The sequence below is a fragment of the Lithobates pipiens genome, unplaced genomic scaffold (assembly GCF_037356315.1).
Source record: "Lithobates pipiens isolate NorthernLeopardFrog02 unplaced genomic scaffold, aLitPip1_a1.2 Scaffold_8, whole genome shotgun sequence".
Classification (NCBI taxonomy): Eukaryota; Metazoa; Chordata; class Amphibia; order Anura; family Ranidae; genus Lithobates; species Lithobates pipiens.
The window spans coordinates 593,830,446-593,845,250 of NW_027507903.1; the positions used below are offsets into that span (position 1 = coordinate 593,830,446).

The 14,805-nt window shown below is 46.4% G+C and overlaps 1 protein-coding gene across 1 annotated transcript in view; it reads left to right on the top strand.

The window, feature by feature from the left end:
• The window catches only part of LOC143961246 (complement C3-like), a 659,302-nt gene that overhangs the window by 36,599 nt on the left and 607,898 nt on the right, over positions 1-14,805 (top strand). The window contains exon 2 of the mRNA XM_077470481.1: positions 6,031-6,223. Within this exon, the coding sequence (XP_077326607.1) occupies positions 6,031-6,223 (193 nt within the window). The remainder of the gene's footprint in view (positions 1-6,030; positions 6,224-14,805) is intronic.

The window sequence follows — 14,805 nt, forward strand, 5'->3', positions numbered from 1 at the left end:
TCAGAGTTCACTAAATTAAAGCCCAAGCCCCCCACAGTTAGTAACACACCCCTAGGAACACTTAACCCCTACACTGCCACCCACTGGTTAACCCTTTCACTGCCAGTGTCATTTACACAGGAATCACTGCATTTATATAGCAGTGATTACTGTATAAATGACAATGGTCCCAAAAATGTGTCAAAAATGTCCGATGTGTCCGCCACAATGTCGCAGTCACAATAAAAATCGCTGATCGCCGCCATTGCTAGTAAAAAAAAAATAATAAAAAATTATTAATAAAAATGCCATAAAACTATCCCTATTTTGTAAACGCTATAACTTTTGCGCAAAGCAATCAATAATCGCTTATTGCGATTTTTTTTACCAAAAATATGTAGAAGAATATGTATCGGCCTAAACTGAGGGAAAAAAATGTTTTTTGATATATTTTTGGGGGATAAAAGTGGTCTGGTCTTTGACCAGCAAAATGGTCCGGTCTGTAAGTGGTTAAAATAACAGGTCTGTGAAAGCTGGAATTCTTACTAGTTGGTAGGTGATCAAATACTTATGTCATGCAATAAAATGCTAATTAATTATTTAAACATTATACAATGTGATTTTCTGGATTTTTATTTTAGATTCCGTCTTTCACAGTTGAAGAGTACCTATGATAAAAACTACATACCTCTACATGCTTTTTAAGTAGGAAAATCATCAGTGTATCAAATACTTGTTCTCCCCACTGTATGCCTTTGGAAAATATATTTTAATTTACATTTTTGGACTACATGTAAAAATATATTAGTGTAGGCCAATATATTGTAAATATATTTAACCACTTACAGACCGGACCATTTTGCTGGTCAAAGACCAGACCACTTTTTGCGATTCGGCACTGCATTGCTTTAACTGACAATTGTGCGGTCGTGCGACGTGGCTCCCAAACAAAATTGATGTCCTTTTTTTCCCACAAATAGAGCTTTCTTTTGGTGGTATTTGATCACCTCTGCGGCTTTTATTTTTTTGCGCTATAAACAAAAATAGATCGACAATTTTGAAAAAAACACATTATTTTTTACTTTTTGTTATAATAAATATCCCCCAAAAATATATAAAAAAACATTTTTTCCCTCAGTTTAGGCCGATACGCAATAAGTGATTATTGATTGGTTTGCGCAAAAGTTATAGCGTTTACAAAATAGGGGATAGTTTTATGACATTTTTATTAATAATTTTTTTTTTTACTAGTAATGGTGGAGATCAGCGATTTTTATTGTGACTGTGACATTATGGCGGACACATCGGACATTTTTCACACATTTTTGGGACCATTGTCATTTATACAGCAATCACTGCTATATAAATGCAGTGATTCCTGTGTAAATGACACTGGCAGTGAAGGGGTTAACCAGTGGGTGGCAGTGTAGGGGTTAAGTGCTCCTAGGGGTGTGTTACTAACTGTTGGGGGCTGGGCTTTCATTTAGTGAACACTGATCTCTGCTCCAATCACATGGAGCAGAGATCAGCGTCACTAGTTGCTAAGCAGAATGGAGAAATGCTGTTTACAACGGCATTTCTTCATTCCGCCGCTCCGTGAGGCGATCGCGGGTATGCCCGAGGCGATCGAGTCCGCGGGTCCCGCGACCAGAGTCACGGGGGTTCCGACCAGCACGGAAGCGTGCTGCCGGCGGCGCGCTCCCAATGGCAGGGCGGCAAATTTAAAGGGACGTACAGGTATGCCCATTTGCCTGCCCGTGCCATTCTGCCGACGTACATCGGCGTGGAACTGGTTAAAATATATAATTTTTTTAATAAATATATTGGAAATATATTTTTCTTCCATATGGGTGAATCACTATGGCACTTTGTGGAATATAAATCACAGTAGATAAAAGAAAACAACTCAAGTATACTTTTATTCTGGGCACAAAAGAGATTGTAAATGCAGAAGTCTTTTATTTTTATTTTAATGCATTCTATGCATTAAGATAAAAAGACTTCTGTGTGCAGCAGGCCCCCTGAGCCCTCCTAGTACTTACCTGAGCCCAACTCAATCCAGCAATGTTGCGGTAAAGAACCGGCTGTACAGGACTCTCCCTCCTGATTGGCTGAGACAGACATTTGCTTCCGCTACTGTCAAACACACTGAGCCAATGTGGAGAGAGAGGGGGAGGGGCCGGCCAGCGGCTCCATGTCTTTTTGGACACAGTGAGCTGCGGCTTAGCTCGGGTGCCCCCATGGGGACATTCAGCAAGGTGAAGGGGCAAGGAGCACTGAAGAGGGACCTTGCCACCTCATCCTTTTAAACCCAAACACATTTTAGTTACACAGGTTCTGTGGCTGATTACGGTGGTAATTAAACTCATTTGGTGCCTTATCTGCATTAAATTTCCCTCAGAACCTGTGTAATTCATATGTGTTCAGGTTTAAAGGGATGATGTGGCAACCCTAACCCGAGAAGATGAGGATCGAGGCTTCTCTGTGCAAATCCACTGCACAGAGAAGGTAAGTGTAACATGTTTGTTATTTAAAAAAATAAAAAACGAGACTTTACAATTACTTTAAAGCGGACCTCCACCCTGAAGTGGAAGTTCCACTCATCTGATCCCTCCCCCCTTCCGGTGCCACAATCAACACCTTTCAGGGAGGTGCCTGGATAATCCAGGTATCTGCATCCACTTCCTGGACAAGCTCGCAGCAGACCGCCGCAGATGCCCCCCCCCCCGTTGTGTTCTGGGAAACACACAGTTCCCAGGACACAGCGGGGACCAGCAGAGACGTGCAGTGCGACTCTCGCATGCGCAGTAGGGAACCGGGTAGTGAAGCCGCAATGCTTCACTTCCCGATTCCCTGACAGAGGATGGCGGCGGGGGCAGCAGAGAGATGCGTGATCGCTTGTCGTCCGCCGACATCGCTGGACCCTGGGATAGGTAAGTGTCAATTTATTAAAAGTCAGAAGCTGCAATATTTGTAGCTGCTGGCTTTTAATATTTTTTTAAAGGTGCAGCTCCTCTTTAAGGTTTTTAAACATTGATTGCTATAGAGACTTTATTGGAATTTTTTATTTACAGTTCTTTTTAGCACATTGATAAAGAGATTTGTTTTTTTTTTATATATATGTTTAATCGCTGCCAATTTTACACTTTTAATTTATTCATTGTGGGGCATATAATAATTCAATGATGGGAGAATTCAGGTCAGATTATGATATAGAAGGTGTTCCGAATAAAGCTTATTCTTAGGTACCTGGTAGTAGAGCCCGACTTGTAGGGGGAGACCTCTCTTAGCCCTTGTACACACAGTTGGAGATTCCGACGGAATGTGTCTGATCGGACAGTTTTGTCGGATATTCCGACTGTGTGGTCTCCATCGGACTGTTCCTGTCAGAGTATCCGATGGACCAAGTTTTCCAACTTGTTGGTAAAATTTTCAGACAAAATGCTCCGATCGGACGTACTCCGATCATGTGTAGAGAATTGCGATCGGACAAAGTGCCGCGCATGCTCAGATCAAATTCCTACACCAAAGCTATTGGCTACTAGCCTGAACGTAGTCCCGTCGTAATGAAATAATGTCATCACGTTCTGAACGATCGGATTTTCCGTCAACTTTGTCCGACCGTGTGTATGCAACAGTTTCGGACACAATCCGTCGGACAAAATCTGACGGATTTGGTTGTCGGAATCTCCGACCGTGTGTACAAGGGCTTACAACGCTGGTTCAGGAGTCAATGGAATGGGGGCAGTGGCCTTGTGAGCACAGTGGGTAGGAGTGTCTGTGGCAGTAGAAGCAGCCGACACTTGTAGCAGAGTGGATATCCTCTAGGAGTGGCTGGACTGCAGATTACAGCAGACAGAAGCAGGTCAGCAACTTGATGAGCTTATGGATGCTGCAGCAGCAGCAGCAACTGGAACTGATGAGAAGATCCGGGAGTACAGCAGATCATAGGCAAATGTTTAGGGAGATTCAGGCAGGCCGGGGTCGGATTGTAGAGAGCAAAGAGGTCAGACAGAGCTGGATCGGTATAGTAGATCAGTAATCAGATATGGGTAACAAGGCACAGAGCTGAAGACAAAACAGCGCCGCACAAGTGCAGCTGTAAGGCTTTTATATTTCTGTGGCGCCAAACAGCGTTAACATGCACACGCTGGTGCATACCTGTAGGCAGATGGCGTTGCTCAATTCAGGAAGGAGCACGCGGGAGCATGCGCGCACGCATGTGCCACTGTTCGGTGCTGACAAGTCCCTGACACTTATACTGTATATCAAAAGCAAATTCAAGGTACAGTATATCTTTTATCAAGCAAATTTTTGCACTGTGCACGATTGCCAATCACATTCTATCAAGAGATGCTTAATTCTATGTTACAGCTTTCATTGAAAGAAACCATGTCACCCAGTCCTGGGAAAAGGTCATCCAGTGCCAAGGGCAAATATGCCAAACAGCCCCCCCCCCCCCATTGTGCACCTGATAATCTTCTGCAGTTGATTTTATTCCAGTTTCTCTCATCAAGACCACCCATGTAATGTGAGCCTTAATTATGCCAAAATGAGCATTTTTTTAACCAATAATTTTCTGAAAATTTATATATAAGGAAAGTTCTGTTGGCAAGCAAGGGTAGATAGCCAAGACAATGGTATAGTCCACTTTATGACAACCTTACTAGTGATAGAGAAAGTTTAATCACTTCAGCTCCAGAAAGTTTACCCCCCCTCATGACCAGTCCATTTTTTGCGATACTGCACTGTAAACAAGGCAGATCGCCGTTCTGTGAGTAGGGAAGGTAATGATCCTGTGTTTCTGCAAAGCAGGGACATGGATCTATGCCTTCCCTTAGTAAAAGCACCTCCACCACAATACATAAGCACTGGCTAGAACACATTTTACCCTTTAATTGCCCCTGATGTTAACCTCCTCCCAGTGTCATTAGTACAGTGACAGTACATATTTTATAGTACTGATCACTGTATTAGTGTAAATGGTCACCAACAAGTGTCAAAAGTGTCACTTATGCCGCGTACACACGATCAGAAATTTTGTCAGAAAAAAATTGAATGCCTATTTAATATACACTTATTGGGATTCTTTTACCAAGAATATGTAGCAAAAGACATATTTGCCTAAATTTATGAAGAAATTGAAATTAATTAATCCATTTTTTTATTGTTTATGTTTTATAGCAGAAATAAAAAATAAAAATTCAAAATTTTTGGTCTTTTTTATTCATAGCACAAAAAATTAAAAACAGAGGTGATCAAATAACCCCAAAAGAAAGCTCTATTTGTTGACAAAAAGGAAATTTTATTTATTTGGGTACAGTGTCGCACAACGGTGTAACTGTCAGTTAAAGTAACGCAGTGCCGTATCGCAATAAATGGCCTTGTCAGGAAGGGGGGTACATCTTCCAGAGGGCAAGTGGTTAATATGGTTGTAAACCGTTTGGACTTTTTTTTTGTACCCTGCAAGGTAATGGCATAATGTGCTAGCATGCATCGCATACTAGTACATTATGTTAAACTTACCCTAAAATTAAGCCCTTCCAGTGTCGAGATATCAAGCTTCCAGCGCTTCCATCTTCACCCGTCTTGCTTGCGGGTTCGCAGACTCCGGCTCTGTGGCAGGCTGGACCTGTGGTAGCGTCACTCCCGTGCATAGACGTGGGAGCCACCGTTCACGGCATAGGGCTCTGAAGGAACAACCCGGGCAACCGTTCCCTCAGAGCGAATGCGCCAGTGATGTCACTGGCTGTATGTACAGTAAATATCTACTAAACTGCGCACATTTAGGAGATATTTACACTACCTATAGGTAAGCCTTATTATAGGCTTACCTATAGGTAAAATTCAGAGATGGAAGTTTACTTACAGAGTATACAGAGTATTATCACAGAAAGATGTCATCATAGATAATCAATTTTACAATAATTCATTATTCCTTTCTTATGAGCTATTGCACACAATGAATATGTTTAACATCATAGAACAATTAAAGATGAATATTCAACTTCACATTTTCACTATGTTTTTAAACGTTCTCTTTCTGGACAGGTGCATCCTAATCACACCCAATATACTGCGAGTAGATAGTGAGGAGACCATAGTAGTGGATGCCCAAGGACACCGTTCAGACTTCGAGGCTCAGGTTTTAATTCAGGATTTCCCACGGAAGAGAATCCTGATTGCTGAAGGCAAAGCCACCCTGAACAACGGCAATTCCTTTCTGGATGCAGTCAAACTAACGGTGAGGTTGGCAGCAGTAAAATCTCACATCAATAATTTTTATTATACAGAATGAATATAGTACCAACAAAGTTTGGAGTGTTTTATATAAATGGAGACAGTACAGTTAAGGCCCGTACACACGGTCAGACTTTTTGACAACAAACATGCAAATTAGCTGTTTTGGAGCAACATCTGACCGTGTGTACGCTCCATCGGACAAACTTTTTCTGTTTTCATCTGACTTTTGTTGACTGTGCGAACGGACAAACTTTTTGACAACATAAGTCTGATCGAGCAAAGTCTGATCGTGTGTACGCAAAAGCATCGGACTTTTGTACAAGGTACAAACATGCATGCTCAGAACCAATGCAAAAGTACAGACTACAATACAGAAGTTGACCAAAGGTGGCGCTGGAGTCATTGAACGTCCTCTTTTGAAGTGTCATCAGTACGTTGAAACGTCACTATGTTCGTGTTTGTTGCCTAAGGCCTCATGCACACGAGACGCAGATGAAACCTCTGTTAAAAAAAAGCTGAAACGTTTAGAAACTCGCGTTTTGCCGCATTTGCATGCCGCGTTTAGACGCGTTTAGACGCGTTTGCGTTTAAACGCGTTTATAAAGATAACATCATGTAGACCCTCCCCAAGCTCTCAAAGCATTTTTTTTAACTATTTCTGCTATTTTGATCAGAGTGAGCAGCAGCAGCATAGAGAGCAGTTGTACACTTGCATTTGCCGTGTCACTTGCCACGGCACCTGCCACAAGTTGTGGATTGTCCACTTGCCACGTCACTTGCCACAAGCTGTGGATTGTCCACTTGCCACATCACTTGCCACGTCACCTGCCACGTCACTTGCCACGTCACTTGCCACGTCACCTGCCACAAGTTTTGGATTGTCCACTTGCCACGTCACTTGCCACGTCAGCTGCCACGTCACTTGCCACGAGATGTGGATTGTCCACTTTCCACGTCATCTGCCATGCCACCTGCCACAAGCTGTGGATTGTCCACTTGCCACAAGCTGTGGATTGTCCACTTGCCACATCACTTGCCACGTCACCTGCCACGTCACTTGCCACGTCACCTGCCACAAGTTTTGGATTGTCCACTTGCCACGTCACTTGCCACGTCAGCTGCCACGTCACTTGCCACGAGATGTGGATTGTCCACTTTCCACGTCATCTGCCATGCCACCTGCCACAAGCTGTGGATTGTCCACTTGCCACGTCACCAGCCACATCACCTGCCACAAGTTGTGGATTGTCCACTTGCCACGTGACTTGCCACATCACCTGCCACGTCACTTGCCACGTCACCTGCCACAAGTTGTGGATTGTTCACTTGCCACGTCACCTGCCACGTCACCTGCCACAAGTTGTGGATTGTCCACTTGCCACGTCACTTGCCACAAGCTGTGGATTGTCCACTTGCCACATCACTTGCCACGTCACCTGCCACGTCACCTGCCACGTCACTTGCCACGTCACCTGCCACAAGTTTTGGATTGTCCACTTGCCATGTCAATTGCCATGTCAGCTGCCACGTCACTTGCCACATCACCTGCCACGTCACCTGCCACAAGTTGTGGATTGTCCACTTGCCACGTCACTTGCCACATCACCTGCCACGTCACTTGCCACGAGATGTGGATTGTCCACTTGCCATGTCACTTGCCACGTCACCTGCCACGTCACTTGCCACGTCACCTGCCACGTCACTTGCCACAAGATGTGGATTGTCCACTTGTCACATCACCTGCCACATCACTTGCCACATCACCTGCCACGTCACCTGCCACAAGTTGTGGATTGTCCACTTGCCACGTCACTTGCCACATCACCTGCCACGTCACTTGCCACAAGATGTGGATTGTCCACTTTCCACGTCACCTGCCATGCCATCTGCCACAAGTTGTGGATTGTCCACTTACCACGTCACCAGCCACATCACCTGCCACAAGTTGTGGATTGTCCACTTGCCACACCACTTTCCACGTCACCTGCCACGTCACCTGCCACAAGATGTGGATTGTCCACTTGCCACGTCACCAGCCACATCACCTGCCACAAGTTGTGGATTGTCCACTTGCCACGTCCCTTGCCACGTCCCCTGCCACGTCACCTGCCACAAGTGGATTGTCCACTTGCCACATCACTTGCCACATCACCTGCCACAAGTTGTGGATTGTCCACTCGCCACGTCACTTGCCACATCACCTGCCACAAGTGGATTGTCCACTTGCCACATCACTTGCCACGTCCCCTGCCACAAGTGGATTGTCCACTTGCCACGTCACTTGCCACGTCACCTGCCACAAGTTATGGATTGTCCACTTGCCACGTCACATGCCAGTCACCTGCCACAAGTTGTTGATTTTCCACTTGCCACGTCACCTGCCAAGTCACTTGCCGCGTCACCTGCCAGGTCACTTGCCACGTCACTTGCCACAAGTTGTGGATTGTCCACTTTCCACGTCACTTGCCACTTCACCTGCCACGTCACTTGCCACAAGTTGTGGATTGTCCACTTGCCACATCACTTGCCACCTGCCATGTCACTTGCCACAAGTTGTGGATTGTCCACTTGCCACGTCACTTGCCACAAGTTGTGGATTGTCCACTTGCAATTGCAATTGTTTAAAATATTTTTCTAATGGTTTTTCATCATTTGCAATCATTTTTGAGATTTTTAATGTAAAAAAAAAGGTCACCTTTAAAAACGCATATAAACGCAAACGCGGCTAAACGCGGGTGCCGCGTTTAGCCGCGTTTAGCCACGTTTTGCGTCTGAAACGCAGAAATTTTTGTTTCTGAACGCATTTTTTTGCTTCTGGAAAAACGAGATTAAACGCAACTGCATATAAACGGAAAAAAACGAGACTGTGTGCATGGACACATAGGATAACATTGAATGAGTTCAGGTGCAGTTGAAAAAACTGTCCAACTGCATCTGAACGCGCGTTTAACTGCGTCTCGTGTGCATGAGGCCTAAAAAGTCCTGCCGTGTGTATGCAATACAAACTTGCGGACTACGCCCTTTGTACAAAAGTCCACGGGAAAGTTTGTACAAAGTCCGATCATGTGTATGAGGCTTTACAATACCAAACAGGACAGGAGAGTTAGGACAGCCTGGCTCAAAACTGCTTATAACGGGAGGTGAAAGTAGTACAAAAAAGTAACTATCTCCCGACTACCATATAGACAAATGCAGGTTATTGGCTACAAGAAGGCTATGGGGGCCCGGGTACTGCACTGGGGGACATGTATCAATGCAAAAAAATAATAATAATTAAATATTGTTTTTAAAGGAGCAGTGACAATAAAAAAATTTAAATTCCTTTAACCACTTCCTGCGAAACAACATACCTGTACATCGTTTTGAGGAAGTGGTTGCACAGGGGTGAAGCCTGCAGCTGCTTTTTTAAAGCTGGCAGCGGACTTTCATCAGCTGATAAGGCTCAGCAGCCACTCTGGCTTCATCGCAAGGAGCGGGAGGGGACGCCCCCCTCTTGCAGCCTTTTTCCGATTCGCCCGGGTCTCCCGTTCCACCGGGCAACCCGAGAAACCAGCCGTCACATCCACCAGCTGGCCGAAGTCCTAAGCAAAGCCGGAATCGGCTTTGATCAGGTCTACTGAAAGTAGTACAAAAAAGTAACTATCTCCCGACTACCATATAGACAAATGCAGGTTATTGGCTACAAGAAGGCTATGGGGGCCCGGGTACTGCCCTGGGGGACATATATCAATGCAAAAAATAATAATGATTAAATATATTTTTTAAAGGAGCAGTGATTTTAATGATGCTTAAATTGAAACAATAAAAAATTTTAAATTCCTTTAACCACTTCCTGCGAAACAACATACCTGTACATAGTTTTGAGGAAGTGGTTGTACAGGGGTGAAGCCTGCAGCTGCTTTTTTAAAGCTGGCAGTGGACTTTCATCAACTGATGCGGCTCAGCAGCAACTCTGGCTTCATCGCAGGAGCGGGAGGGGACGCCCCCCCCCCTCTCGCAGCTTTTTCCGATTCGCCCGGGTCTCCCGTTCCACCAAGAAACCAGCCGTCACATCCGCCAGCTTGCCCAAGTCCTAAGCAAAGCCGCAATCGGCTTTGATCAGGTCTCTGATGTAGTAACCTGGAAGCGATATCACAATGTCACTTATGGTTTACTCAGCTGCAAAAGGCACAGATTTTATAAAATCCAAAGTAATAAAAAATGTGAATTTTGGTGTTTTGAATACTTTTAAGGGCAAAGGAGGGTAGTGATGCACGAACTTCCGACGGGACGTTTCGTGAACACGGACCGCGAACGCGGCTGATAGTTTGCGTACCGGAACGTTCGCGGCGGGCCCCATTGACTTCAATGGGAGGCGAACTTTGCAAACCTACAGGTCAAATTTGCAGCCACAAAATAATTAATAGCTGTGCAAACATAGTCCCACCACATGGCCAATGACATAACACATGTATGAGGTGAATCTGGGATCGACAACTACAAGCATTCTTTTTTTATATGGAAAATTGTTGTGACAATTCAGGACTGTGGAGCGCATGAAGGCAATGGAGGAGAGGGAAGGTTAGGGTAGGCAAAGAAGAGGGTGCAGGAGATGATCACCAGCAGCGTGACATACAGCAATGACACCTGCACCGTGATAGAGTCATCTGACAGCAGCACCGTGATAGAGAGCACTGACATCAGCAGCGTGACATACAGCAATGACACCTGCGCCGTGATAGAATCATCTGACAACAGCACCTTGATAGAGAGCACTGACATCAGCAGCGTGACATAAAGCACTAACACCAGCACCGTGATATACAGCACTGACAGCAGCCCCGTGATAGAGAGCACTGACATCAGCAGCGTGACATATAGCAATGACACCTGCACCGTGATAGAGTCATCTGACACCAGCACCGTGATAGAGAGCACTGACATCAGCAGCGTGACATAAACCACTAACACCAGCACCATGATATACAGCACTGACAGCAGCACCGTGATAGAGAGCACTGACATCAGCAGCGTGACATACAGCAATGACACCTGCACGATGATAGAGTCATCTGACAACAGCACCGTGATAGAGAGCACTGACATCAGCAGCGTGACATAAAGCACTAACACCAGCACCGTGATATACAGCACTGACAGCAGCACCGTGATAGAGAGTACTGACATCAGCACCGTGATATACAGCACTGACACCTGCACCGTAAGCAGCCCCAGGAGGAAGTCAGCATAGCTCAGGGATGGTGGGAGCCCCTCATAATGAGCATAGCACAGGGATGGTGGGAGCCCCTCATATTGAGCATAGCACAGGGATGGTGGGAGCCCCTCATAATAAGCAGCCCCAGGACGATGTCGGCATAGCACAGGGATGGTGGGAGCCATCTGACAACCACCGCTTAACCTCTTCAAACAGGAGGGTACAGGCATATAGTACGGTGTGCTTTTTTTGGACAAGGAAGTGAGCCAAATGAAGAAAGAAGGTCTGTGTGCCCGATTAAAAAAATTGTTTATAGACATATAGATGGTCTACTGGTCACATGTGTTGAATTCCTCCGAGATCCATGCCTCATTCATTTTTAGAAATGTGAGGTAGTTAACACTGTCGTGAGCTAGGCGAGTACGCTTATCGGTCATGAACCTCCCTGCTGCGCTGAACGTCCTTTCGGACAGGACACTGGATGAGGGGCAAGCCAACAGTTCGATTGCAAATTGGGCAAGCTCTGGCCAGAGGTCAAGCCTGCCCACCCAGTAGTCCAGGGGTTCATCACTCCTCAGAGCGTCCACATCGGCCGTTAACGCGTTCCCTGATGCTGGATCCGGATGACACCTGTCGATGGGTCGGCTGAAAGAATGACCTCATATCCGAAGTCACCAACACATCTTCAAACCGGCCTCTTCTTGCAGGCGCTGTTGGATTGGTACCCGCAACTTCTTCTCTGGGAGTGGAAATTGCTCCTCTGCCAGCGCACGCAAAAGCAGAATGCAGCATTTCTCAAAGCAAGGCCTGGAAGTGCTCCATTCTGCCAGCCCTCTGTGACGGCGGTAACATTTCTGCCATTTTGTGTTTGTACTGGGGGTCTAAGTACGTTGCCACCCAGTACTGGTCCTTGATCCTTATGCTTTTTATACGGGGGTCCCTATTAAAACACTGGAGCATGAAGGCCCCCATTTGCACTAAACTGGAAGCGGTGTGGTGGCCTGGCTCCTGCTCATCATTAGGGAAAATGTCGTCCTCTTCATTCTCCTCTCCCAATCCACGCACAACAGGGATCCCAGAAAGGTTTAAAGCATGCTCTTCTTGCTCCTCCTCATCCGCCCCGGCACCATCCTCCTCTGACTCCTCTTCAGACTCCTGTTGTTCACTTGTCTCAGATAGAGTAGCCCCCCCCCTGGGAATTCATCCAGCATTGCGACTTCCTCATCTTCCCGCTCCTGATCCTCCACAGCTTGATCAATGACATGACGCAATGCACGCTCCATAAAGAAGGCATAAGGTACCATGTCACTGATGGCGCCATGGCTGCGACTGACCAGTTTGGTGATCTCCTCAAATGGCTGCAGAAGTCTCTCCAGAACCTGTTCTGCCGCAGAGTTCATACAGGTAGACGTTAACTGCACATTTCTGCTGGAGCAGCCTATTAAGCATATAGAAGGTTGAGTTCCATCGCATCGGGCAATCGCAAATAAGACATCTGACCGGCAGATTGTGTCGCCGCTGAATGTCAGCAAGGCGAGCCATGGCCGTGTAAGATCTTCTAAAATGGGCCGAGATTTTCCTTGCCTGCCGCAAGATGTCCTGGACCCCAGGGTATTTGACAACGAATCGCTGCACGACCAAGTTTAAGATGTGTGCCATGCATGGCACGTGCGTGATTTTGCCCTGTTTCAATGCGCTAAGCAGATTGGCACCGTTGTCACACACCACTTTACCAACTGTCAAATTGAGCAGTGTTAGCCACTGATCTGCCTGTGAACGCAAAGCTGAAAGGAGTGCCGGGCCAGTGTGGCTCTTGGCTTCCAGGCACAACAGACACAGCACGGCATGACAACGTCTCACCTGGCATGTCGAATAGGTTCTGGGGAGCTTGGGTGGCGCAGCAGAAGAGACGCTAGCAGCGGAAAAGGAGGAGTCAGCCGAGGAGGAGAGGGAGGAGGATGGAGTAGGAGGAGGAGGAGAAGGGCCAGGCCTGCATGCAATCCGTGGTGGTAAAACCAAATCTACACGGGTGCCACGGGTTACATGCTTGACGGCCGTCAAAAGGTTCACCCAGTGGGCAGTAAAAGTGATATACCTTCCCTGCCCGTGTTTGCTAGACCACATGTCTGGAGGAAGATTGTCATGACAAGGCATCAGCCCTTACATTCTTAGTGCCGGGTAAGAATGAGACAATGTAATTAAAACTTGACAAGAAAAGAGCCCATCACGCCCTTCTGGGAGAGAGGCGCTTAGCCTCAGACAAAATGTAAGATTCTTATAGTCAGTAAGAACAAGACCCGGCACAGGGGTATCTTCAAGGAGATGTCTCCATTCTTTCAGGGCTAAAATGAACGCCAACAGCTCTCTGTCACCAATCTCATAATTACACTCAGCAGGTGACAATTTCTTGGAAAAGTAGCCACACGAATGCATAGCGCTCTCAGAGTTAGGACGTTGAGACAGAAGGGCACCAACTCCAGTCTCAGAAGCATCAACTTCTAGGATAAAAGGCAATGTAGGATCAGGATGTGCCAACACAAGAGCAGAAACAAAAGGCAGTCTTGAGAGTCTCAAAGGCCTTAATGGACTCCAGAAACCAACTCTGTGGCCGCGTACACACGCGCGGACTGTTCGCCCAACTTTGTCCGTCAAACAGTTTCGGCAAACAGTCCGCTCAAACTTAGCATGGACGGACATGGCCACACACGACGGACGAACAGTTTGCTGAAACCGTGCGCGATGACGTGAACGGCACGTACGACGGGACGAAAAATACGACGTCCTATACACTGCATTATAACTTTCGGCGTGAAAATCCTTTCTGAGCATGCGCGCAACTTTGTTTGACGAACAAGCCTACACACGAGCGGACTGTTCGCTGAAACAAGGTTTCAGCGGACAGTTTTTCGGAAATTCCGAAAAACCTTGTCCGTCAAACTGTCCGCTGAAACTGTCCGCTGAAAGCCCACACACGAGCGGACTGTCCGCCCAAACACTGTTCAGCGGACAAAGTTGGGCGAACAGTCCGCCCGTGTGTACGCGGCCTGTGGGTTACCGTCCTTTCTGGTCATATCAGTCAGGGGTTTGACCAGAAACGAGAAGTTACGAACAAACTTCCGATAGTAGTTGGCAAAGCCCACACTGCAGCGGAAGTAAACCTACAGGTCGAGGCCACTGTAGGACTGCCAAAAGTTTCTCTGGGTCCATCGAAAAACCAGCAGCGGAAATTACATAGCCCAGGAATGTAACCTGTTCACAATGGAACTCGCACTTCTCCAGTTTACAATAGAGATTGTTCTCTCTTAGTTTCTGAAGCACACAACAGACATCTGTGTGGTGGCTCTCCAGGGACTTGGAAAATATGAGGATATCATCGAGATAAACCACCA